The 23,732-nt window shown below is 45.6% G+C and overlaps 1 protein-coding gene across 1 annotated transcript in view; it reads right to left on the reverse strand.

Moving 5' to 3' along the window:
* Nucleotides 1–660: 660 nt before the first annotated feature.
* LOC136152767 (uncharacterized) overlaps nucleotides 661–23,732 on the reverse strand; it is a 50,862-nt gene continuing 27,790 nt past the window's right edge. The window contains exon 4 of the mRNA XM_065914139.1: nucleotides 661–1,528. Within this exon, the coding sequence (XP_065770211.1) occupies nucleotides 1,074–1,528 (455 nt within the window). The 3' untranslated portion in view covers nucleotides 661–1,073. The remainder of the gene's footprint in view (nucleotides 1,529–23,732) is intronic.

Raw genomic sequence — 23,732 nt, forward strand, 5'->3', positions numbered from 1 at the left:
GCACAGGTCTCTGAGACCCAGGCAGGGAAGGGCCGGCAGATACACACGCAGGCACCAAGGGGGCTGCATGATGAGGAGCTAGATGGGATGAGCTCTGGAGAAGGAGGCCCCCACGGTCCTGAAGAGTCTCTGCACGGTGGCCCATCTGGTGCCAAACACCTGCCACCCACAGTGGGAGGTCTCAGCGGCTAGAGAGCCCGGGAGGGGTCATGCACTGGGCCCCGCCCTTTGCCCCGGAATTTGCAGTTTCTCTGTGACACGTATACCATGGACGAGTCACAATTGCCAGGCTGAGTCCTCCTCTCTCCAGGGCGTGTTTCACCGCGAGAGGAGTAAGAAGCTAGGGAGACGCTCTCGCAGTTTCACATTCTATTCTCGGGTTATTTGGCGCACAATACGGGCAATTTACTGTGTAAACTTCTTTCTGTGCTCCGCCGCCGGCGCCCGCTGGGCCGGCGCTCGCTGGTTTTGCGCCCTCGGGGTGCCACCACATCTGGCCGGGGTCACCCCGCCGCCCCAGCTCCTGCTTTACAACCTGGTCGCAGGCTGCTCAACCAGGATCCAGTGCCCTCATCGTCCGGGTTTTACAGCATGCTGAAAAGGTGGTACCCAATCCAGGAGGCTGGGTACTCCCGTGTGGGCGGGCTACCCCTGGCGAACTTGAGGGAGTGGCCGAAGCAGCAGCCCGTCCTGTCCACTCGTAATTCCATGATGTTCGGACCTTCGAGAACCGTCAGAATTCCTCCACCGGGGCGCAAAATTACTCTCCTGCGTTCACTCCCTGAGCTACCTGTTCAGGTAGCCAAGGCTGGGAAGCCGGTACCAACCAGTCACCGCCCACTTCCTCGCGCAAAGGAGAGTAAGGCCATGGTCCAGGAAGATCAAAGGGAAGGCGTGACAGAGGAGGAAGGTCACACAGAGGCCGAAGGAGAGGACAACGGAAAGATGAGTCCGGACCGCAGCGGGGCTATGACAATGACACCTAGGCCCCAGGAGACCGGCGGGCTCCTCCCGCCCCTCCACTGCCCTCCCGAGCCTCCCAAACCTCCTTCCGGGGCACCCAGGAGGCAACTTCAGTGAGAAAGCCCAGGTGTCTCGGACGAAGCCTTCCTCCCAAAGCCCCGCCATCTGCTCAGACGGCACTGCTGGAGACGGCCGGCCTCCCTCGCAGCCTGGCCCCCTGGCCACGGTGCTCTCTGCCCCAAGTCCGCGCTGCAGCCTGCTGCCCGAGAGGCCAGGAGAAGTGGTGCTGGGTGAAGACCACCAACCCGGCTGCCCAGAGTCACCGATGTCCGGGAAGGCGCTGCAGCGTGAGCCACCTTCAGACACCCCGCGGAGAAGCTCTTCTCCCCTGGGAGCCGCCGGCAGTGGGCGCCCCCGCAAGAGGACGATGCCCCCGCCGCTTTTTCTGCCACTGCCGCCCCCGCTGCCGCCACTGCCGCCCCCGCTGCCGCTGCTCTGGGGTCGCAGTGACCTTCCCCCGCCTCCGAAGCTTCCAGCCATGACTCGCGCCAAAACCCGGGGCACCCTGAAACAAAACAGGGACCGTCAGAGGAACAGAATCCTGAGGGATCCAAGGCAGGCCATGCGACGCCGCAGCGCCGCCCCGCCTGCCCCAGGGACCACAGGCTCCCTGCCTCCGGTCAGTCACACGTTGCAGGTCCCTCCTACCACCACCAACTTGGCCGACCTGTCCTCCAGATTCCCCAATCTGGCTGTCCTTCCACCTTGCCTGACACCTTATGTGGATCGGGTGGCAAGACACACAGCCCCCGTGGACTCTCATTCTGCTAGTCCTGCAGATGCTCTGCCTCCAGTTTCCAATCCCACTGTGGGAACTGCCCTCAAGGAGGATGCGGGCACTGCGTGTGCAGTCAGAGCAACACCACCTTCTATTTCTGACCTCTCCACACCCCTGAGCACCCCAACCCTCCCCTTCCAGCCACCCTCCGACAAAAATGAATCCCCAACACCCATGTGTGTAGATTCTCCCCCTCCCTCATACTTACTCACCCCTCTTCCAGACCGCCCCATCGCTCCCCCTGCTACAACTTCTACTGGAGTCCCTTTTACCACCACAGTCACAGCATCTCCAAGTGTAACCTTCCTGTCTCCTTCAGATCAGGACGTCACTGACATGGACACTACTCCCCCGGCTCATGCTGTAACCTTTCAGTCTCCCCCAGGTATTGGGGTGGAGCAGACACGCACTGCAGGGAGACCAGACACCACCAGCGCCATTTGTGCCGACGGTCTCCTGCCCTGCTTCAATCTTTAACTATGCCTTTCACTCCCAAACCAACCCTCACCCTACATCTGCAGCCACTGATGGGCAGCAGAGAGCCTCTGTTTTTCCCAAGCCCCCATCTGGGGCTCCGGCTGCTGTCTTCCCCGGGCCCCCACCTGGGGGTCAGGCTGTCGTCTTCCGCGGGCCCCCACCCGGAGGTCAGGCTGCCGCCATTCCCGAGCCCTCATCTGGGGCTCCGGCTGCCGCCTTCCCTGGGCCCCCACATGGTTATCAGGCTGCCGCCTTTCCCAGGCCCTCATCTGGGGCTCCGGCTGCCGTCTTCCCCGGGCCATCACCTGGATATCAGGCTGCCGCCTTTCGGGGGCCCTCATCTGGGGCTCCGACTGCCATCTTCCCCGGGCCCCCACCTGGGGGTCAGGCTGTCGTCTTCCGCGGGCCCACACCCGGAGGTCAGGCTGCCACCTTTCCCGGGCCCCCACCTGGGGGTCAGGCTGCCGCCTTTCCCGGGCCCCCATCTGGGGCTCCGGCTGCCGCCTTCCCCGGGCCCCCACCTGGGGCTCCGGCTGCCGCCTTCCCCGGGCCCCCACCTGGGGGTCAGGCTGCTGCCTTTCCCAGGCCCTCATCTGGGGCTCCGGCTGGCGCCTTCCCCGGGCCCCCACCTGGGGGTCAGGCTGTCGTCTGCCCCGGGCCCCCACTCGGAGTCAGGCTGCCGCCTTTCCCGGGCCCCCACCTGGGGCTCCGGCTGCCGCCTTCCCCGGGCCACCACCTGGGTATCAGGCTGCTGCCTTTCCCGGGCCCCCACCTGGGGGTCAGGCTCTCGTCTTCCCCGGGCCCCCACCTGGGGGTCAGGCTGCTACCTTTCCCGGGCCCTCATCTGGGGCTCCGGCTGGCGCCTTCCCCGGGCCCCCACCTGGGACTCTGGTTAATGTCTCCCTTGGAACCCCATCTACGGCCTTGGGTCCTGTCTTCCCCGGCCCCACTGTGTAGGACTCCAGCCAGTGTCTTCCCCATCCCTCCATCTAGGGTTCTGCCCACTCTCTCCCCTAGCCCCCCATCTACAGCTTTTGGTCCTGTCTTCCCTGGCCCCCTCTCTAGGGCTTTGGCTCTTTCCCTCAGTCCCCAAATTATGGCTTTAGGTCCTGCCTCCCCCAGCCCCCCATCTATTGCTTCAGCTCCTGTTTTCCCCAAACCCCCATCTATGGCTTCGGCTCCTGCCTCCCCCAGCCCCCCACCTATGGCTTCGGCAGTTATCTATGCTTCAGCAGTCAGCATCTCTACAGATGTCAAACCAGTCTTTGACATCAAAGCTATGGATGCACCTCCTCCTCAGACTTTACTTTCTAGTCTACCTCTGACTCCAAGGACAACCACTACTCATACCACATGGCTCTTCCTGGTTCTGAGAACACAGCACCCAGTGGCAGCGATGCCTGGACCCGAGCCTCGACTTATTTACCTGTGGACGTGGTCAACAGAGGTACCCATGTTTCAAGTGAAGCTTGAAACCCAGAACTCACCATTGAACCCACATCTGGGGCCAACAACAGGAAGAAGCCTAACAAGTCGATTCCACTGGGAAACCCATTAGCCCTAGCACAAGATGAAAAGCTAACCTCTTCTGCAGTCCAGCCACCCAGAGGAAGGATAATGGATTCGGGTTTACCAGATCCCCTGTCTTCCACCACCACCATCAACATGCAGCCGCCCTCTGTCTACAGCTCAGGTATTTTCCCCAGGGATGTATCTGCTACTTCTGGTTTTGGAATGGATACCACAGTGCCCAGTCCTGGAGACAGTAGCTTGTTGTCTTGCTAGTACCACATGAGGCCCACTGTTGATGGGGCTGCAGCCTCTATGGCTGGTGGGAGTTTTGGGTTGGTGTGAATGCCCTAGGCCTCACTTATTCAGAAGCATCTGGCCCACCTCACTTTTGCACAGAACTGTGTGGGACACCCAGCACCACCTGTGTTCCTACTGTGGCCAGATCACCTTGGGCTCATCTCATTGCAGCTGGCTGCTGCAGTAGGAACAGCAAGCCCCCATCCCAGCATCCGGGCACATATCTGGTTCCAACTTGAATCCAAACGCCTGGGGTCTCCTTCAGCCAAGTCCAGGTGGTAGAGTCACGGCAGGGGAAACCACCATCCTTATGGTTAGAGGTCGGGGTGTTACCACTTCCCATCACTGCACCCAGGACCCACATGAGTGTAGACAATCTACAGTTACAAATCCCATCACCATGAAGAAGAAATTTGTGTCAAGGGACAAGTCAATTTCAACTTTTCACTAGAACAACACTGCATCCATTGGATTTGCAACTGTGAGACCCACCCCTGGCTTGAAACCCACTAGAAGTTCCACCTGACTTCCAAACACAAGGGGTCCACCTGTCCAAGATCCAAGTGGTGGTGGTATAGGAGGGAACGTCATCATTCCCAGGAATGGAGGACCTGGTAGCCACACTTCCCATCAGTACAACTGGGACCCACCTGGCCAATACACCATGGGTGAACACATGGAAGGAGCCACATCTCATCTCGGATGGGAGGCCCCAGTGTCAGCACCTGCCACTGGGCTCGGAACTCATATATGCAAAGCACAGAGCGGGTGACGGGGGCCAGCACCTCACCCGCTGTGACTGGGTACACTTCTGCTGTCCCATTCACACAAAGCACCCAGGCCTCCCCAGCCCAAACCCACGTAGTACGATGGGGGATAGCACCATATATATTTAGAGAGGAATGTCTGCACTCAGAACTCCTGGGACCCCAACTCAGGGCACCCCTCTGACTTTGGAGGAGCACGATGTTGCCTTTAGCAGCAATGAGCCAAAGGACCACACGCTCAGCGATATGCACGAGTAGGTGTGTGTTGTATGTGCATGGGTGAGGAAGGTGGGTGTGTGTGTCGTGCAGGCTGAGAAGTATCTGAGCCCAGTTCAGAACTACATACCAGAATTGAGAAGTTCCATGTGGAGGATGGAAAGTAATCTGCATGTATCATCCACTATGCCATCCCTGGTTTGACTGTAAACTTGGCCGACCCAAACTTCTGGATATTTTCCCTACACTTGGAACTGGCAAGTTCTACAGCTGTCTTTAGCTGCTTCCTCTCCCCCTACCCATTTGCCTCAATGGACACTTATCTTTCCCAGCTTTATGGACAAATATGTATATAGGTAATTTATATATAAGTAAAAACTTATTCCTGTTAATCTACTACTGTTTGTGTGTCTTTACCCATTGATATATATGAGTCATGATGTGTTGAGGCAGACTTAAGGTTGCAAAATTTTCTGGGTCCCAGTGACTGGGTTGTGGAGCTAGGCATACATTATGACCATGTGTGCTGACTTCTGAAATCTGCTTTGAGTGTAAGGAGTGACAGTCCAGGAAGAACTAAGGTCCAGAGGAGGCAGAGACAGGGCAGCTCATCCTTACTTCTCTATGTCTCTCTCTCTCCCCCTGCACCACTCGAACCACACCAGAGGCCAGACAATCCCTGATGTGTGAAGAGGAAACACACTTGATGGTTTTCGTTTTTGAAAACGTTTAAATGTCTCTTTTGTGCATCTTTTGATCCAATTGAAACTGAGGCCAGTCATCTCTGTATGTTCCCACTTCACCCAGAGAGGATGGACTTTGTATCCAGGTTCATGTGTCTGGAGAAACAAAGGAAGAGTCCATGCCTGCTCTGTAATTGTTGAAAATTTAAGTTTACTTCAAGTTGATCATACTGCTTAAAGTATCAGAAAAGATTCTCTTCAATAACTGGCTTGGCTCTGAGATAGGCTGCTAAAATACCAAACATAAGAGGTATAACTGTGTCCAGTTCTAGCAGACCCTAGAGTTTTGCTGGGCCTCCAGGAGGTTCAATAAAGGCAAAACTCCTGACTCTCTGTAGCCTATCCTGTAGTCAGAGGGGAGAACAGAAATCAGTGTAAATTATCTGACAAGCTGGTGGTGTGGTTTAGTTGCTAAGTTGTGTCAGACTCTTTGCAACCCCAGGGACTGTAGCCCACCTGTAGGCTCCTCTGTCCACAGGATTTTCCAGGCAAGGATACTGGAGTGGGTTGCCATTTCCTTCTCCAGGGGGTCTTCCTGACCCAGAGATCGGGCCAGGTCTCCTGCATTACAGGTGGATTCTTTACTGACTGAGCCTCCAGGGAAGCCTAGTAACAAACGCAACAGAGATTGAGCAGTGTATGGGCAGAGAAACAAGGTGTTCCAGTTAAACAGTAGAACAGGATAAGTCTTACTGGGAAGGTGGAGTTTGAACAGTGTAGCGGGAGGGAACTGAGTCAGATATCTGAGGAAAAAGCATTCCAGATAATGGGAATAACCTCTGCAAGGCCCAGAAGAAGGACACCAATGTCCTAAGGGAAAAGCTAGTAAATAATGCGGCTGGAAGAAAGTCAGAAAGTGGGAAGGGAGAAGAGAAGAGGAAAGGAGGGTGGAGAAGATGTGGATTGAATTGTGGCATCATCATTTATTGATTGTGTGATCACAAAGTTAATCCAACCTTCAAACGTTTCAGTGAAATCAGTGATTTTCCTATGGCCAGTTTACCTCACACGAGTTTTGGAAGGATAAAATAACACAGGGAAATGAATTATAAGCCACTGTTATTATTCTACACATAAAGACAGATAGACAGACAGATATAGAGAGTTAAGACAATTTTTTTGTCCCCCTCCACAGATTCATATATTGAAGCCCTATCCCCTTATGTGTGATGGAATTAGGAGATGGAGTTTTTAGGAGGTAACTAGGTTTAGAAGAGGCCATGAGGGTTGAGCTGTCATGATAGGATTAGCTCTTATAAGAAACAGAAAAAACACGAAAGCTTTCTCTCTCCACCATGTGAGGAGGACACAGCAAGGAGATGGCCATCTACAAGCCAAAAATGGAGGACTCACCTGGAAGTGTTTCTGCCTTGCTCTTAAGACTTCCCAGAAGTGTGAAATGTCTCTTGTTTAAGCCACTTAGTCTATGCTATTCTGTTATAGCAGCCTGAGCAGACTAATACAGGCAGGTGAGTAGGGAAAGGATAACTGATAGCTACATAGATGGAGATAGAGCATGCATATGTATGCTTAATGAATTACTTCAAATGTCCTCACCAGGCAATTCAAATAGGAGATTCCCATTTTAAAGGGAGCATAAAAGTGCTTGCTTTCATGAAGTATACAGATGGAAAAATACTGCAGCCTAAAAATGCACAGCACTGAGCCTAATGCAACATTTCTGAGATTAGTCCTGCAAAACAAAGAACACCATCACAGAGAGGCCGACAGCCTCCTCCCGGCACCCTGCCGCCTGATTCATTTACTCCAAGTTGTTCCTTCCGACTCCAGAGGATCAAAGCTCCTGTTGCCTGACTTCAGACGCTCTCCTTCCCTACCAGAAGCAGGGTTGAAATACAGTTTGCTTCTAATAGTTCCACACCTTCTCTCGGCCATGCAGGACAACATCACCAGGGACAATTTTTAACTTTTAAAATTTATAATGCTTTTCATTAAAAAAATAAAAATCCTTCAAAGCTGAAAACAACAATTCTGATAAGGCAAGCACTTAGCAAATGTATGAGATATAAAGATGATTTTGAATTTCATGTTTTAATGCATTTACACAGTTGAAGCTTCATCTAAATAAATGGAAATATTGTTATGAAAATACTATGTGGACATGATAGCATCTCAAATACAGAAATTCAACTTTTCTAACCCCAGTTCCCCTCTCCAGAGACAGTTTTTGGCCACAGGAATGTTGCCCCCATAATTCTAGACATTATGTTTATCTGCTGTATCCATTGTAGATCCATTTTAGCACCCTAGCATGAGGCAGGAAGATAAACTCCTACCCCCACTACTTCTCATCCCTCTTCCCTCCAATACATCATATTCATTTCATCACTTCTGCTGCCTCTCTTCTGTAATGCCATGCAATTTTTGCTGGCTTTTATTGAAGGGAGAAGTAGTAGTCTAGTGGCTAAAAGCCTTGGTTCTGGAGATGGACCACTTGGCTTGGAAGCTTTGTTCTTCAGTATATTATTAGCTCTGCAATCCTGAGCAATTTACTCAACCTTCCTGGGCCTCTGTTTCCTCACCTGTATGATGAGGAACTGGATGATAACCACCACTGCGTGGAGTTGCTCGTGATGATGCAAATAATAACACATCTGCAGCCTTCAATGTCCAACACACGGAAGCTCTCAAGAAATATTAGCTATAGGACATAGCTACAGTACTCACTTTCACTCTAATCTCATCATTTTCTTTATGCCTGAGACTGCTTGTGCCCCCAGTTCTGTCTTTCCCCTTGTACAGCTCACCTTTGGGCAATAGCATGTTTGCTTTACCTGTGATGATAATATTTATAATTTGTTATGCAAACACAACAAAGTGTCCTGTGTTTTATTTACAGGTTGATGCTATGGGTTGAAAACCAGTAAGTTAAATTAACTAAGTTCTGCTCGGTCCTGGGGACAACAGAATGGTAGAACTGTATTTCCCTCTCTGTAGGCATGATGCTCCTACTTCTGTCTCTATCATCAACTGTTTAAACTCATGCTGTATTTCAGTTTGCTTTTTCCTTCAACTGCTATTTTCTCACAAAATGTCATCACTTCTCCTAAAATCTGACCCACCTTCTTTTGTTCTCTTGAACCATTTCCCCAGAATAAACTATTTTTAAAATGTTCAAAGGCAACACTGTTTCCTTGCCTGGATCCCCTCCTCTTTCAGAACCCTTGCCCCTCCCCCTCCTCAGTTTGAAGCTCTAAGACCAAAGGAAGCATAAGACCCTGAAAGAAAAGAGACCAAATTGCTTTCAGGTTAGACTGGAAATAACCACTAGTTACTGATCATGAAAACGGCATAATTCTGGCCCCATCACTCCTAATTTCCTTGCCTTGTGGGAGAGTTAACAATCTGGATTTCAACCAGTACTTCAGGTCATTATGAGCCAGGTAGTCCTTATTCCATACTGTGCCCAATACTGGTCTAGGCCACGAGTGAGATCTCACCTAGGGCCTCTTACATTTCTTAAGATTAGAAATTTTGTGTGGAACTTCAGGCTAAAACTCTCGTTATTATCAAGCAGGGCATTTTCCCCACATATACCTCTCAAGAATTAGCAGGCGGCTTGTGGAAGATTTGAGAATCCCAGACTCATGAATGCATGTCTTTCTTGTCGCCGATATTTTCTTCTCAGAGATCCAGAAACACCCTTGCCTATGCTGAGCCCACCCAGGCCCTCCCTGGACCGGGCGCTGCCGTCACCCAGGGTGACGAGAGGCGAGGGGCTGCCTGAGCAGCAGCTGACGCCTCACGTGAGACGGAGCCGGGCGCGGTCCCTCAGCAGCCCCGGGACAGGGGTGCCGCCCTCAGACGCTCCTCTCGGGCCTGGAGAACGCCGCGGGTGCTAAGTGTTGGAGCCACAATGTGGACCTCCCGTATTTGCCCAAGGTGGAAAGGCTAGGAGAGACAGAAAAACAAAACAACCTTGAGAAACAGAACCAGGCTTGAAAAGTTGTCTCTCTGAGACAAGTGGCACTATTGTCTTAAATTCACGCTAAGTTGGAGATCACACACCTTTGGTTTTTAAACTGGCAGATACTTGTTTTACAATGTTGTGTTGGTTTATGCCATACAACAAAGCAAATCAGTCATAATTATATATACATATATAATATATACATTATATATAATATAAACATATAATTATCTATATCTGTATCTCCCCTTCCTCTTGAGCCTACCTCAGCCCTCCCCTCACTCCCCTCCAGGCCATCACAGAGTACCAGGCTGGGCTCTCCGGGTTATCCGGCAGCTTCCCACTAGTAGCTATTTCACACGTGATAGTGTCTATATGCCAATGCTACTTTGTGGCGACATGGATGAACCGAGACACTTTCTTAGAAGTAGGTTTTCAGAACATGGAGGAAAAATGAAAGCTTATGTCCAAAGAGATGGGGATGTGTGTGGGGGAGGCGGGGGGACAGTGAGATAAAGGGTGCAAAACATAAGCTCTGTCCATTTTTAATTTGCTGCTGGACTAGCCCAGGCTGTTGTACAGAAATCTGAAAACACTAAATGTGGTGAAATAGCCACATGGACAATTGCTCAAAAATACTTTTCTGTTCCCCTTGAAACAGAATGATTTTACTGATTTCATCAAATACATACCTCAAAGTGATGACAGAAAGTTGAGTAAGTTATGTGCTGGGAATTGCACTTATGATTATTAGCAAGCACAATTACAGTGCTTACACTACAACAAGTACTATTTTAAGTGCTTAGCAAGTGCTTAAGCCCATTTAATCCTCACAATTGCAATCTTAGGTAGGTATTATTTATAATACTGACTTATTTTTTTGAAACTGAGGCCCAGAGAGGTTAAAGAGCCTGTCCAATGTCGCACAGTAAGTAGATGGCAAAAACCCAGGATTAAAACAAACCATCTATACTTTCATCACTTTGCTATGTCACCTTATTACAAGTTATGTTTAGGGAAGGGACAAAAATGACAAGACTCAACTAAAAGGAAAAGGGAGAAATGAGAAAATGACTGATCCTAGAAGCTAGGCAGGGTTTAGGCTCAGGAATTTCTGGTGATGAGGTCTAGAAATAAGAATAAGAACTTTTGGGGAATATTAATTTGGGGTAGTATCTGAATCCATTGAGAAATGACTTTGTTTTCTTTAAAATTTATAAAGACCAGTTGGATGAAGAGTCATAAAGGAGAGGAAAAGAAGATGGTGGCTTAAGTAACGTCTTACTTAAGTAACCTCTTCCCTCTCGTTAGGACTTCCTGGGTAGCTCAGTTGGGAAACAGTCTGCCTGCAATGCAGGAGACCCCAGTTCGATTCCCGGGTCAGGAAGATCCCCTGAAGAAGGGAAACTGCCCACTCCAGTACTCTTGGGCTTCCCTCGTGGCTCAGTTGGCAAATAATCCGCCTGCAATGCAGGAGACCTGGGTTCGATCCCTTGGTTGGGAAGATCCCCTGGAGCAAGGTATGGCAACCCACTCCAGTATTCTTGCCTGGAGCCTCCCCATGAACAGAGGAGCCTGGGGGGCTATGGGGTCTCCAAAGAGTTGGACATGACCGAGCAACTTTTACTTTCCTTCTAATTAATAGAGGTGAGAGGACCTGTGGAGAAGGACAGAGCTCTCTCTACTAGCTGTCCAGACATGTTACCAGGATGAACAAGGAGAAAAACGGCAACCACTGTACTGGATCTGATGATCCCGCAAAGCCAAGGATTCAGGTTTTTAAGAATGGCTTATGATGGCAAACCTGCTGCATGCCGCTATTCCACTAAGTGTGCTTCCAGGCACACATCTTAACTGGGGTAATAGTTCCTAAGAGGTGCACATTTGTTCGGTACGGTTGCTGTAATATTACTACAAACTTGGTGGCTTAAAACGAAACACATTTTCTTACGGTTCTGGAAGACAGAGGTCCAAAACCAGTTTCACTGGACTGAAATCAGGAGTTGGTAGGACCATTCATGCCCCCTCTAGAGGCTCTAAGACAGAATCTGTTTTCTTGTCAGCATTCCTTGGTTTCTGGCTGCATCAATCCAAACCTAGCTTCATCATCACTTTCTCTTTGGAGTCAAATCTCCCTCTACCTCTCTCTCGTGAGGACACCAGTGATGACTGAGTGCCCATCCAGGTAACCCAGGAGAATCTTCCTATCAATAACCTTAATTTAATCCCATTGGCAAAATCCCTTCTGTCATTTAATGTGACATTCACAGGTTCTGGGCATTAGAATATGGATATTTAGGGACAAGGGTGTTATTCAGTACACAACAAGGAAGATACAGTTATGTTTCTCGGTTGCAGGAAATGAAGTTTAGGAGAGCAATTTTTCCCAGGTTTTACAATCTCCAGAGTTGAGGTTTAAATCCTGGCAGTCAGAGTTTAGGACACACTCTAAACAATTTCAATCTGTGTCCTTAACTACTGCATACTACTTGGTTAAGAGTCACACACAGGTATCAAGACCCAATTGAATAAAACATGATGTACTGTCTCATCTTTCACTTGTGTATTTCTGAATCTGGCCCAGCGCAGAAGAGTCCAGAAAATTGTTAAGCAGGGTTACTAAGAGAAAGCATTTCCTGTTTGATTTGCACTGAGTAATGAAAGGTTGCTATTTTTTTTTAATTGAATATGCCACCAAGTAGTGTTATCACCATTTTATATACTCAAACAACCAAACAACAACAAAAAGCTATGGATGCAAAGGTGTCAGGGTCATGTCTAAAGGCATCCTGCTGGAAAAAGAGCTGGGTACCAGATGCCGAGACCCGGATTCAGCCCATCCGTCCTGACTAAGCACCTATTCAGAGATTGTGACTCACCACCCAGCACCTGAGTCTTTATATCCCAGCTTCAAGATGGAAATTAGTTGAGGGATCACAGACACTTGTACTAATCACCAATTCATAATCTGCTAACCCCTTCCTTTGTGGGAGAGAACCTGACATTTCTAAAATCCTTTTCTGCCTGAGAGCGAGCAGAGCTGCCCTTGCTCCTCTGGCCATGACCTACTGTGCTTTGAAAAGGAGATTTGGCAAGTGCAGCTGCAAACACATCTCCAATATCACACATCTATGGAAAATTCCAACCAGGTTTTAGGCCCAGTCACATCACATTTTTCTGAGGATCAGTAATGATTTGCTGCCGGGGTCCAGCCTCGGCAGGATCCAGGGGATACCCTCAGGATGAACGGCGTCGGCGAGAGAGAGAGAGAGAGAGAGAGAGAGAGACGAGAGACTAGCATTGATAGGGCCAAGTCTGCGAGAGAGAGAGAGAGAGAGAGAGAGAGAGAGAGAGAGAGAGAATGACCAGACGCGGGTGCAGAGAGTCTGGAAGAGTCTGGCAATGCTTTATTTTTTACCATAGCTTTTATACCCTAAGTTTGTACATTTCTAAGGGGAAGATAGTTTAACATTACGTCAGCTTGTCCTTCACGAAACCAGGGTGTTTTCTGCATACTTCTTTGTTTATGAGGGTCTTGTACATTATCTTCTGGCCTTGGGGCCTATTGACATTTTATGACCTAGGTGAATGCAAAGCTGTTTTCCGTAATCTATTCTTTAATGAACACAAAGGTCAATCCTTTTGCAGAAGTTATCAGTTAAATTTATCTAAAAGGTTTACCACACAAAGACTCTGCAGCTCCAGTGAGGCAGCCCCTGTTTAGCATTCCTGGTTAAAATTAACAAATTTAAACTCTTATTTTTCTAAATCTTTAACTATAACCACTTTTAGAATAATATTTTTATGTTCTCTCATAGGGCTTCCTCACCCCCGAAGGGCTCTGTGCCTACTAAAGACTTTAGGTGATCAGGTTCTTTATGCTGTTTTATGATTAGGATATTATAAGCAATCATGCATATTAGTACCAAGGACCTAAACGCATTTGCCAAACAAACTAAAATACCAGCAAAGGAGTTTAAATTAAAACACTCCTTTCACCCTAAATAATCTCATAAAATACCACCACCTGGGAAACTTATTGATTAAAATTCTAAATTGATTCTTATTTGGGAAGAGATCGGGGAAGGCCTTCCTGCCTGTGTCAGAGAAATTAGGGAGTAGTCCATTGAGGCAGGCATCAGAAAGACAGATATCATCTTTAAGGTGAGAGCCGGGGGCAGCTTTCCAAAACCCCTGAAAACCTGATTCGCCTTGCCCGTCAGGTTTTCTCCCCTATGGCCTCTTTAGGGGTAGGGTCTCGTGTGTTGGCTCCCGGCAATTTGCTGAGGATCAGTAATGCTCTCCGTATGCTAGCTGACAAGGGCATGATCTCTGTGCTTATTATATTCCATTTGTCAGTTCCTCTCTGACACAGTTGTCCGCAGGATTCCTTAGGAATATTTGAGTTATTTAGGCACTATTTCAGGAGTTGCTCCTGCCTGTATCCTCTCATTTCTTAATCAACAATTCCCAATAAGTAATTCAGCTGAGGTAGGTTATGAGAGGCATTCTTCCCTACTCCATGTGAATCTACACCCTGGACATCTGAATCTTCATGCCCTGTAAGTTTCAGATATGTGACATCTCATCCTCCCCATCATCACTATTTTCAGGAGTCAGGACCACAACGGTGACTGGCAAGTTCATCAACCTTTCCATTTCTTTCCCTCTTGATTGTTTCAGAGTGATTGGCGAGAGACTGTGCGTTTCGATTTTTTGAAAAGCTCAGTGGTCCAGAGACAATACTAGAATTCGGCCCTGGAGAAACACACATTCTGCTCATTGTTCTCTCTCTCTTATAGAACAGAAAAGAGACTCACCCATCACACAGTTACGCAAGGTTTACCTGCGTGCACTGCTAAGGATTTGGATAAGACTGCTAATACTCCGTGTTTCCTACAGGAAGATACTTTGCATTCCATAAAATTAAATCCACACCATATGAGAAATTTAGTCTAACCTCTTATCTATTGATTCATGAGGTTTGGCTCACTGAGATTTCCCCCTCATTCTACGGTGAAAAAAGGGAATTGCTGGCCAAAGACATCATCAAATGTTTATGTTTCCAAGTTTGCCAGTTATCTTTAACTCTATTTGGGTTGCCTTTTGCTATGCAGAATTCTTTCATTTTTCTGAAGTCAAAGCAACTCTCTTTTTCCTTTATATCTCAATTTCACACTCCGCTTAGAGAAAGACTTCCTCATAACAAGATACAAATTCTCATCCTACAGGCCTCTAGGTATTTGTTTCTTACCATGGGACATTACTCAACATATGCTATACAGGCAGTTCTCACTCTGAACAGTTTGCTCATGCATGAATTTCAGTTCAGTTCAGTTCAGTTCAGTCGCTCAGTCATGTCCGATTCTTTGCAATCCCATGGACTGCAGCACGCCAGGCCTCCCTGTCCATCACCAACTCCCAGAGTCCACCCCAACCCATGTCCATCGAGTTGGTGATGCCATCCAACCATCTCATCCTCTGTCGTCCCCTTCTCCTCCTGCCCTCAGTCTTTCCCAGCATCAGGGTCTTTTCAAATGAGTCAGCTCTTCGCATGAGGTGGCCAAAGTATTGGCGTTTCAGCTTCAACATCAGTCCTTCCAAAGGACACCCAGGACTGATCTCCTTTAGGGTGGACTGGTTGGATCTCCTTGCAGTCCAAGGGACTCTCAAGAGTCTTCTCCAACACCACAGTTCAAAAGCATCAGTTCTTCTGCACTCAACTTTCTTTACAGTCCAACTCTCACATCCATACATTACAGTTATTTAATTAAATAATGCCTATCCCACAACAGAACAAACAAATTTCAGATACCGGCATGTATTAACTGTGAGGAAGTGCCAAACTTCACAGCTGTTATCAAGTTCACAAACCACCACGGTGATGATAGATGTATATCACAATTAGAGAACAGTCAGGCCCCATCTTTCAAAGTCTCTGGGCTAATTTGGCCTTGGAGTACAGAATGAAACAGGGCAAAGGCTAACAGAGCTTTGCCAAGAGAACACACTGGTCAGAGCAAACACCCTCTTCAAACAACACAAGAGAAGCCTCTACCCATGGACTTCACCAGATGGTCAATACCAAAATCAGACTGATTATATTCTTCACAGCCAAAGATGGAGAAGCTCTATACAGTCAGCAAAAACAAGACCAGCAGCTGACTCTGGCACAGATCATGAACTCCTTATTGCCAAGTTCAGACTGAAATTGGACAAAGTAGGAAAAACCACTAGACCATCCAGGTGTGACCTAAATAAAATCCCTTAGAATTATATAGTGGAAGTGACAAATAGATTCAAGGGATTCGATCTGATAGTGGCTGTAGAACTATGGATAGAGGTCTGTGACATTGCAGGGAAGGCAGTGATCAAGAACATCAACAAGAAAAAAACGCAAAAGGCAAAATGGCTGTCTAGGAAGGCCTTACAAACAGCTATGAAAAGAAGTGAAAGACAAAGGAGAAAAGGAAAGATATCCCCATTTGAATACAGAATTCCAAAGAATAGCAAGGAGAGATAAGAAAACCTTCCTCAGTGATCAATGCAAATAAATAGAGGAAAACAATAGAATGGGAAAGACTAGAGATCTCTTCAAGAAAATTAGAGATATCAAGGGAACTTTTCATGCAAAGATGTTATAAACAGTGACACATCCCAGAAAAGTCAAGTCAGAAGCACTTCTAGAATAGTGATGTGAGGAACTCTGTGGATCCTCTTCCCAATAAAAAACAAATGATCAAAGTATGGAAAACAATTTAAATATGTCTGGAAGCCATCCTAAGGTCATATAACAAATGGAGAAATACTTATTCAAGAAAATCTGCTAACTTTTAGAAGAACAGAGTCAGTGCCATCTGAACCATGCCTTGCCCCCTTCCTTTCCCAGGTATAGTGACAGGAGGTCTAATCTAGGCTTGGGAAGTTAAGAAGATGGAGTAAGTCTTTCATGACAGTCCAAGCCTAGGGTTATGGTATCTGCCAAGAGGAGCAGACCACCTATTTCTCATCCCTTCCTCTCCCAGCTTCATGTGGCTAAAGCTCTATTTCAGGCAAAAATGACTGAGAAGGTAGAGGCTCTCTTCCTCTACCTGGGCCTTGTTGTAGGACAAAAGTTCCACAGCAGCCATGACAGGCTGAGAATACTAGACCTTAAGCATCCTCGTCTTAGTACACGAGTATAGCTGAGGTTCCATGTTAGGAGGAGAAAGCCAAGACGACCATACAGTATCTTTGCCTAGAACTCTGCTCATAGAACATGGGTGTCTCTGCAAGAGAAACAGGGTGCTGTCCTCACCTTAAACTCTGAAGCAGTAGCAGGTACATTCTGCCCGGGAAGAAGAGGAAGCCTAAAAGCACAGAGCACTCCATACTTCTCCTTAAGAGGACTCATCTTATATTGAATGGAGTGTGGAGAAGTTCAAGCCTAAGGACACTGGAATCACCAGTGGTGATTTTGGTGATAAGTAAATTAGTTGGGGCTTATAGCTCTGTAACAGCAATACGAGAAAAGGCAGAACAGCTAGAAGGTTAGTAGAAATAACTGAGGAAAGAAGTAGCAGGGTCCTCCTGGGGGTGGCGGAAGCCTTAAAATGTGACCTCAAAGACAACTCCTACAGAAGTTGTAGAAGCACTGGAATCAGATTGTTTCTGTTCAAGCAGAATCAGATCAGACTTCAGAGTAATTTATTTACCAGGGTGTTGTCAAAACAATAGAGCAATCAGCTAGAAATTAGCATAGGCTAACTGTGGCATCTGATACCAATGCAGATATGCCATCTGCAACTAAAGCAGTATCCTCAAAGGGAGTTCACTGAAAGAGATAATCAAAGAGGACAGAGATAAAACCATTTTAACCCAGTGGGGTAGGAGGAGTCATACTCAAGCCTGCACTCTCTAAGCTCAACATTAAGGGTTGCACATTTGGGGAAAAACTAATTTCACTCAGCTAAAACAAGCAACTAACTAGAAAATAAATGCCAACAAACAAGTAGACTAGTTAACAATGATAGCCCTAGAAATAGGGAGTTAGTATCAGAACTGCTACAATGTATTATCAAATATCCAGTTTGGAACTAAAAAAGTACCAACTATGAGAAAGGCAAATAAACAAGAAAGCATAGTTTCAGGATTTAAAAGAACAGGCAAAGGAAACTGCATTTTAGAGAGCCCAAATGTACTTTGAGGAGAGAAACTCTAAAGTAGCTATTACAAATACCTTCAAAGAACTAAAGAAAGTCACACTTACAGAATTAAAGGAAGATATGATGATAATGTCTCATCTATTAGAAAAGATCAATGAAAAATAGAAATGATAAGTTGAACCAAAAGGAAATTCTGGAGTTCAAAAAGCCCAATAACCAAACAAAAATTCTGCTTCAGGGGTCAACAGGAAATGGGAGTTAGGAGAAGAATAAACCAGTAAACACGAAGACAGGCTGATAGAGATCACAGAATCTGAGAGCAGAAAAAAAATAAGAATGAGGAACAATGAAGAGAGCCTTGGAGAAATGTAGGACACTATTGAGCATACTAACGTACGGATCCATTCTTCATGGATTCTGCATTTGCAAATTTGACGACTTGCAAAATGTGTTTGTAACCCCCCAAACGGACACTCAGCGCAAGTTCACAGTCATTTACAAACTTATATAAAAAGTAATGAATCATCTGAGTCACCCAAAACATGTTCTAACTGAGGTCAAATCAGGCAACACACTGCCCTGTCATTTCAGCTCTCACACGGAACAAGTTTCTTTTCTGACGTATACTTAGTGTCAAGTTTTTCATGTTCTCGTGCTTTTTTTTGTGATTTTGCTATTTTAAATGGCCTCAAGTGTAGTGAAGTGCTGTCTACAAGCACAAGACGGCTGTGATGTGCTTCTTAGGAAAAAATGTGTGTTAGATAAGCTTCATTCAAGCATGACTTATAGTGCTGCTCACTATGAGTTCAATGTAACAAATCAACAATACTTTACGTTCAGGAAAAAGAAGAGGGGATTTGTTTTGTATGTGACACTGCTCCATAAAGTGCTAAGGTAATATCCATAGTATGTGATGAAGCTACGGAAAGGTAGAGTTTTACAGATAAACTTTTCAGATAACTTGTAGATTTGTGAGTTGATGAACAATTTTTTAAAAATGCAGTGTACAGATTGCTTTGAGGCTGAATTCCAAAGAATTTTATGGTCAAACAGTTAATGAAAACACGACCAATTCCTTACACAGTCTTCTAAAAAACAGAAGAGGACAGAATACTTCTCAACTCATTCTATTATTTCAATTTACCCTGATGCCAAAACTGGACAAACACAAGAAATACCCATACATAATTTGAGATAATGTGGGTGTGGGATTTGATCTATTCTCAAGAATGAGGACTATTTCTGGCTTAGAAGTGAACCACAGTTCTGATGATAATAATTCATATTAGTATGTGTCTGTGTTGTAGTGCTCAATTGTTTAATCTTCAGTCTTAAATATTGTTTCATGGCTGCAATTCCATCAAACAATATGTATATAATAAATTACCTGCCCCCCAATAGAGAAGAAAATCTTAAACAGCTGCAGTGATTATTATCAGAAACTTTATATGCAGCCATAACATCAAACAGTGCTGCTGGTGTTTAGTCGTTCAATCATGTCCTACTCTTTGTGCCCTGAAGGACCGCAGAATGCTTCCCTGCTCTTCACTATCGCCCAGAGTCTGCTCAGACTCCTTGAACTGGTGACGCCGTTCAACTGTCTCATCCTCTCTGGTCTCCTACTCCTCCGGTACTCAGTCCTTCTCAGCATCAGGGTCTTTCCCAAAGAGCTGGATAGCTCAAACAGTGATACATATATAATTTATCATGTGATCAGATGATAATAGTCTTCTTCAGCCAAAGCTGATAAATCACAAAAACGAAGGACTGAAACCTGATGCCAAAATAATTTTCTCTTACTGTGTTAAACAATACAGAGACTGAGCAAACTTCCTCTGACTATGTTAAACAATACTGAGAATAAGCAAAGTAAAATTAGGTTTTTGCTCCAGGGAATACTCCCTCCTAGAAGAGAAGGCTGAGCAAATAAGAGCAGTTGACTTGTGGAGACGAGACTTACTTGTCACACCGCACTTCAAAACCCTCACTTCCCTGTACGTGCCAACCCAAAGCAGTTACAGCATAAACTCTGCCCGGTCCCAGCTGGTTCCCTCTCTTGCAAGATTCACCTGAAAATTACTCTCTAAAATTCTAAAACCATGCAACTATTCCCCACCTCCCCGGTTTTCCCCTTCAGAGATGTTACCAAGAGTGTGACAGCTATAGTGTATTTTCCCTTATTGCAATATGTCAAATAAATTTAGCTTTACTGGATTCAGGATTTTCTGTTGATCTTTAGGGGCTGTTGGCACACCCCTTAAGATTTTTATATTCTATTGGACAGTGAGTTTTTAAAGACAGGCTCTTATACTCTACTCTCCAAGTATATGTCAGAAAGTACCTCCCAAAAGAATGACTGCATTCACCAGGCAGTTAAGAGAAACCTATGAAACTGAAACACTGCCTTTTATTTTAAAAATAACTATAGTGGAAGAACAAATGCACTACAGTCTCATGCTTTAGAGACTAAAAATAATAGTATGTTTTTCATTGCTTTCTAATTAGTGTAGAAATTATCTAAAATGGAAAAATGAAACTCAGAGGATCATATCAGCCTAGAGAAGCAGTAAAATTTGCCACATTTTATAAAGACAGCATTTTAAAGAGAAAAACAGAGGAACATGTAGAAGGGCTTTGAACTAAATCATTCATAATATGATAAGTAATCTACTCCTAAAAGAGGTTTAAAGGTATTTGACAGTATGGGAATGTACTTATTTATTCAATAAATATGTTTAAAAAAAATTTTTTTTAATAAATATGTTTTAATAACTACTATAGGTTGAGTCAAGTTTTTGGAACTGGTGCATAATGGTTAACAAAGCGAATGTTCTCTAAATACATGGGACTTGTATTCTAGTTGTAAGAAGGCAAATCTTTCAGAAGTTAATGCATACATAAATATAGAATTAACCACTTGCGGGAGGAAATACAAAAGTGAAATTTCAAGTATCTTACATAATGGAAATAATAGATGACAGGAATGAGATATGTTTCATCGATCTTAAATAAAACAACACACTCGATCTGAGGAGGAAGGACTGAGACCATGTGAAACTCAGCGCTCCACGGGGCCACAGAGAGCTGGACAAAACTGAGCCCACGACGCACAGGAGACACAGCTCAGCGCCCGAAGCTCTGTTTCCACACGGCGTCTCCAGAAGCGTCAGACAGAGTGACTCTGAGAGAAGCTGCAGCTGGGACTGGTTATGGAACCCTAACAGAGACCAGCTACTGCAGGAGACAGCATTCTAACTCACTGACTGCACTGGGCATTTTCAGTAAACACACATCACAATGCTTACCTAGAATGTACAGGACATAACCTGGTCTGCATTAATACATTTAGGTATCTAAACTCCAAAAGAACACACAAGTGGGATAAAAATCACTTAAGCATGAAACATACACACTTACCCAATCATAATTCAGTACTAAATAAAGAGTTTGAGTTGTCTCAAGGCCCTCTGTGCTGAACTAATTCTTAGAAAAGCACATTTTCCCAAGTCTGAGTCAGGAAGAAATACAAAATAGGAACAGGCCAATTGCCAGTAATGAAACAGAACAGATAATTTAAAAACTGCACCCAAAACAAAATGCCAAGACTAGATAGCTTTTACAGGTGAATTCTACCAAACAGAGAAAAGTTGTCATCTATACTTTTCAAGTAGACTCAAACACTGTTAGCCCACAGGCCATACTTTGAGCAACAAGTGTGTAGGGACTATAGCGATAGCTATGTGTAAGCCAGTGTCAGTCTCCAAGGAATTTCAATAGCAATCAGCAGGAAATGATTGAGCAGGTCTGCAAATCATTTTCGACTCTTCCTGCAGAGGTCTTAATCTTCACTGGGAACATGCAGGTACCCAGAGTCTCTGTCCTGGTCTAAGTAAGGCAGACCAGAGGAAACAGGCTTTACGTAGCGCAAGCTCAACCACCATAAACGCTGCGGATGAGGTCGGCAAGAGTCGGCTTTTTCTGTTTGTTTTCGTTTTATTCATCTATATATGCACAGTCTCTGAAACAGAACCTTCCTTTAATAAGAGTTCAATAAGTGTTTGTTGAATTAGATTGGAAGTAAATGAAATCTTTCTGGTCTTATTTTCTAGTTCACCTTAAATATTAAGACGTCTAGTGACATATGGGCTGATTCTCAAAGAGTGTATTTGCTGGAATTATGCTTTCAGATTCTTGCTGTTCATACAGATAAGAAATGGCTCAATATCTTTACTAACTTGAATTCAGCAGCTTACTCTTACTGGGTTTCTGACATCAGAAATACCTAACTTGACTACTTTTCAAAATCATAACATGGATAAATCTAAAGAGCTTTTCTATTTAGTATATCATGATCATAAAATTCTTGTTGGAAAGATTATTTATTAACAATCCAGCAGCACTCGGTAACCACATTAACACTTCTTAATAAAAAGTATAATTAAATAAGATTTTAATGATGCTAGTATCTCCTTAGAATTTTTAATGTGATAGAAAACTCAGTGCCCTGAGTTTATCATGGAAGCCTAGATTAAAAGCCTAGCTGTCTCATTCTTCAGCAGTGTAGACCCTCTGTAAAATAAGAAACAAACATTATATATATGCATATATATTGGTCAGGGCCCCAGTGTCTGACACAGATCTCTTGGACTTGTAGAGGGAGATACTATCATTACTCTTTGACCCAAGTTCCTGACACAAAGCTCTTGAGACTTTCGTTAATTTACTGAGTGATGGGACCATCTGACACAGAGCTCCTAAGTCCTCTGTGATTTCCTAGGTGATAGGAATATCTTTCTGTTCTCTTGGATGGAGGATGGTCACCAGAAAGAGCAAGCTGGGAGCAGAACTTTGGGACTTTTGGTCCCATCTCCTATTCTCCAGGAGGGGAAAAGGTTGGAAGTGCAGTTTGTGATCATGCTAACATTAGGAATCCTCCATAAAAACCCTAAAAGTACTGGGTTCAGAGTATTTCCCCGTTAGTGAACACACCTACGTGCGTGGAGGACAGCGCATTTCAATTATAAAAGGTAGACTCTTGCACTCAAGACCTTTCCAGACCTCATCCTACGTATGTCTTCATCCAGCTTTTCATTTGTAACCTTTATAAAATATAAAATCAGTGAACTGTTTTCCTGAGCTCTATGAGCTGCTCGATCAAATTACTGAATCCAGGGAGGGTACTGTGGGAACCTCCAATTTGCAGCCAAGTTGGTCAGAAATTTTAGGCAACCCGAGGATCTACTACTAGTGATTAGTATCTGAAGTTAGGGGTTGGGGGAGGGGCAGTCTCACAACCCTTAACCAGCAGCCTCTATGCTACCGCTGGTTAGTGTCAGAACTGAATAAAGGATATCAAGCTGGTGTTGGAGATTCAGCGTGGGAAAAATCCCAGACATCTGGTGTCAGAAATCTTATGAACGAGTTGGCCTCTGCTGCTGTTGTTGCTATTTAGTCGCTAAGTCATGTTGAACTGTTTAGAGATACCACCAGGTTCCTCTGCCCATGGGATTTTTCAGGCAAGTACACTGGATTGTGCTGTCATTTCCTTCTCCAGGAGATCTTCCCGACCCAGGGACTGAACCTTCAGCTCCTGCCGTGTCTCCTGCATTATCAGTGGGTTCTTCACTGCTGGGCCACCAAGGAAGCGCTCAACACCCACATATCAAGTGGAAATCACAGCTCACTTGAGACTCTCATGTCAAGCAAAAATAATCACAAAAGTCATTCTAAAAGTCAACAGATGTGAAGAGTATACCAAACTCACGGGGGTGGCACAGGAGTCAAAGCTTTTTTTTTTTTCTTAGCTTGCAAAGCACTTTAACATTCCTTATCCTGTTTGAATTA

Source organism: Muntiacus reevesi, chromosome 22 (genome assembly GCF_963930625.1).
Source record: "Muntiacus reevesi chromosome 22, mMunRee1.1, whole genome shotgun sequence".
NCBI classification, from domain to species: Eukaryota; Metazoa; Chordata; class Mammalia; order Artiodactyla; family Cervidae; genus Muntiacus; species Muntiacus reevesi.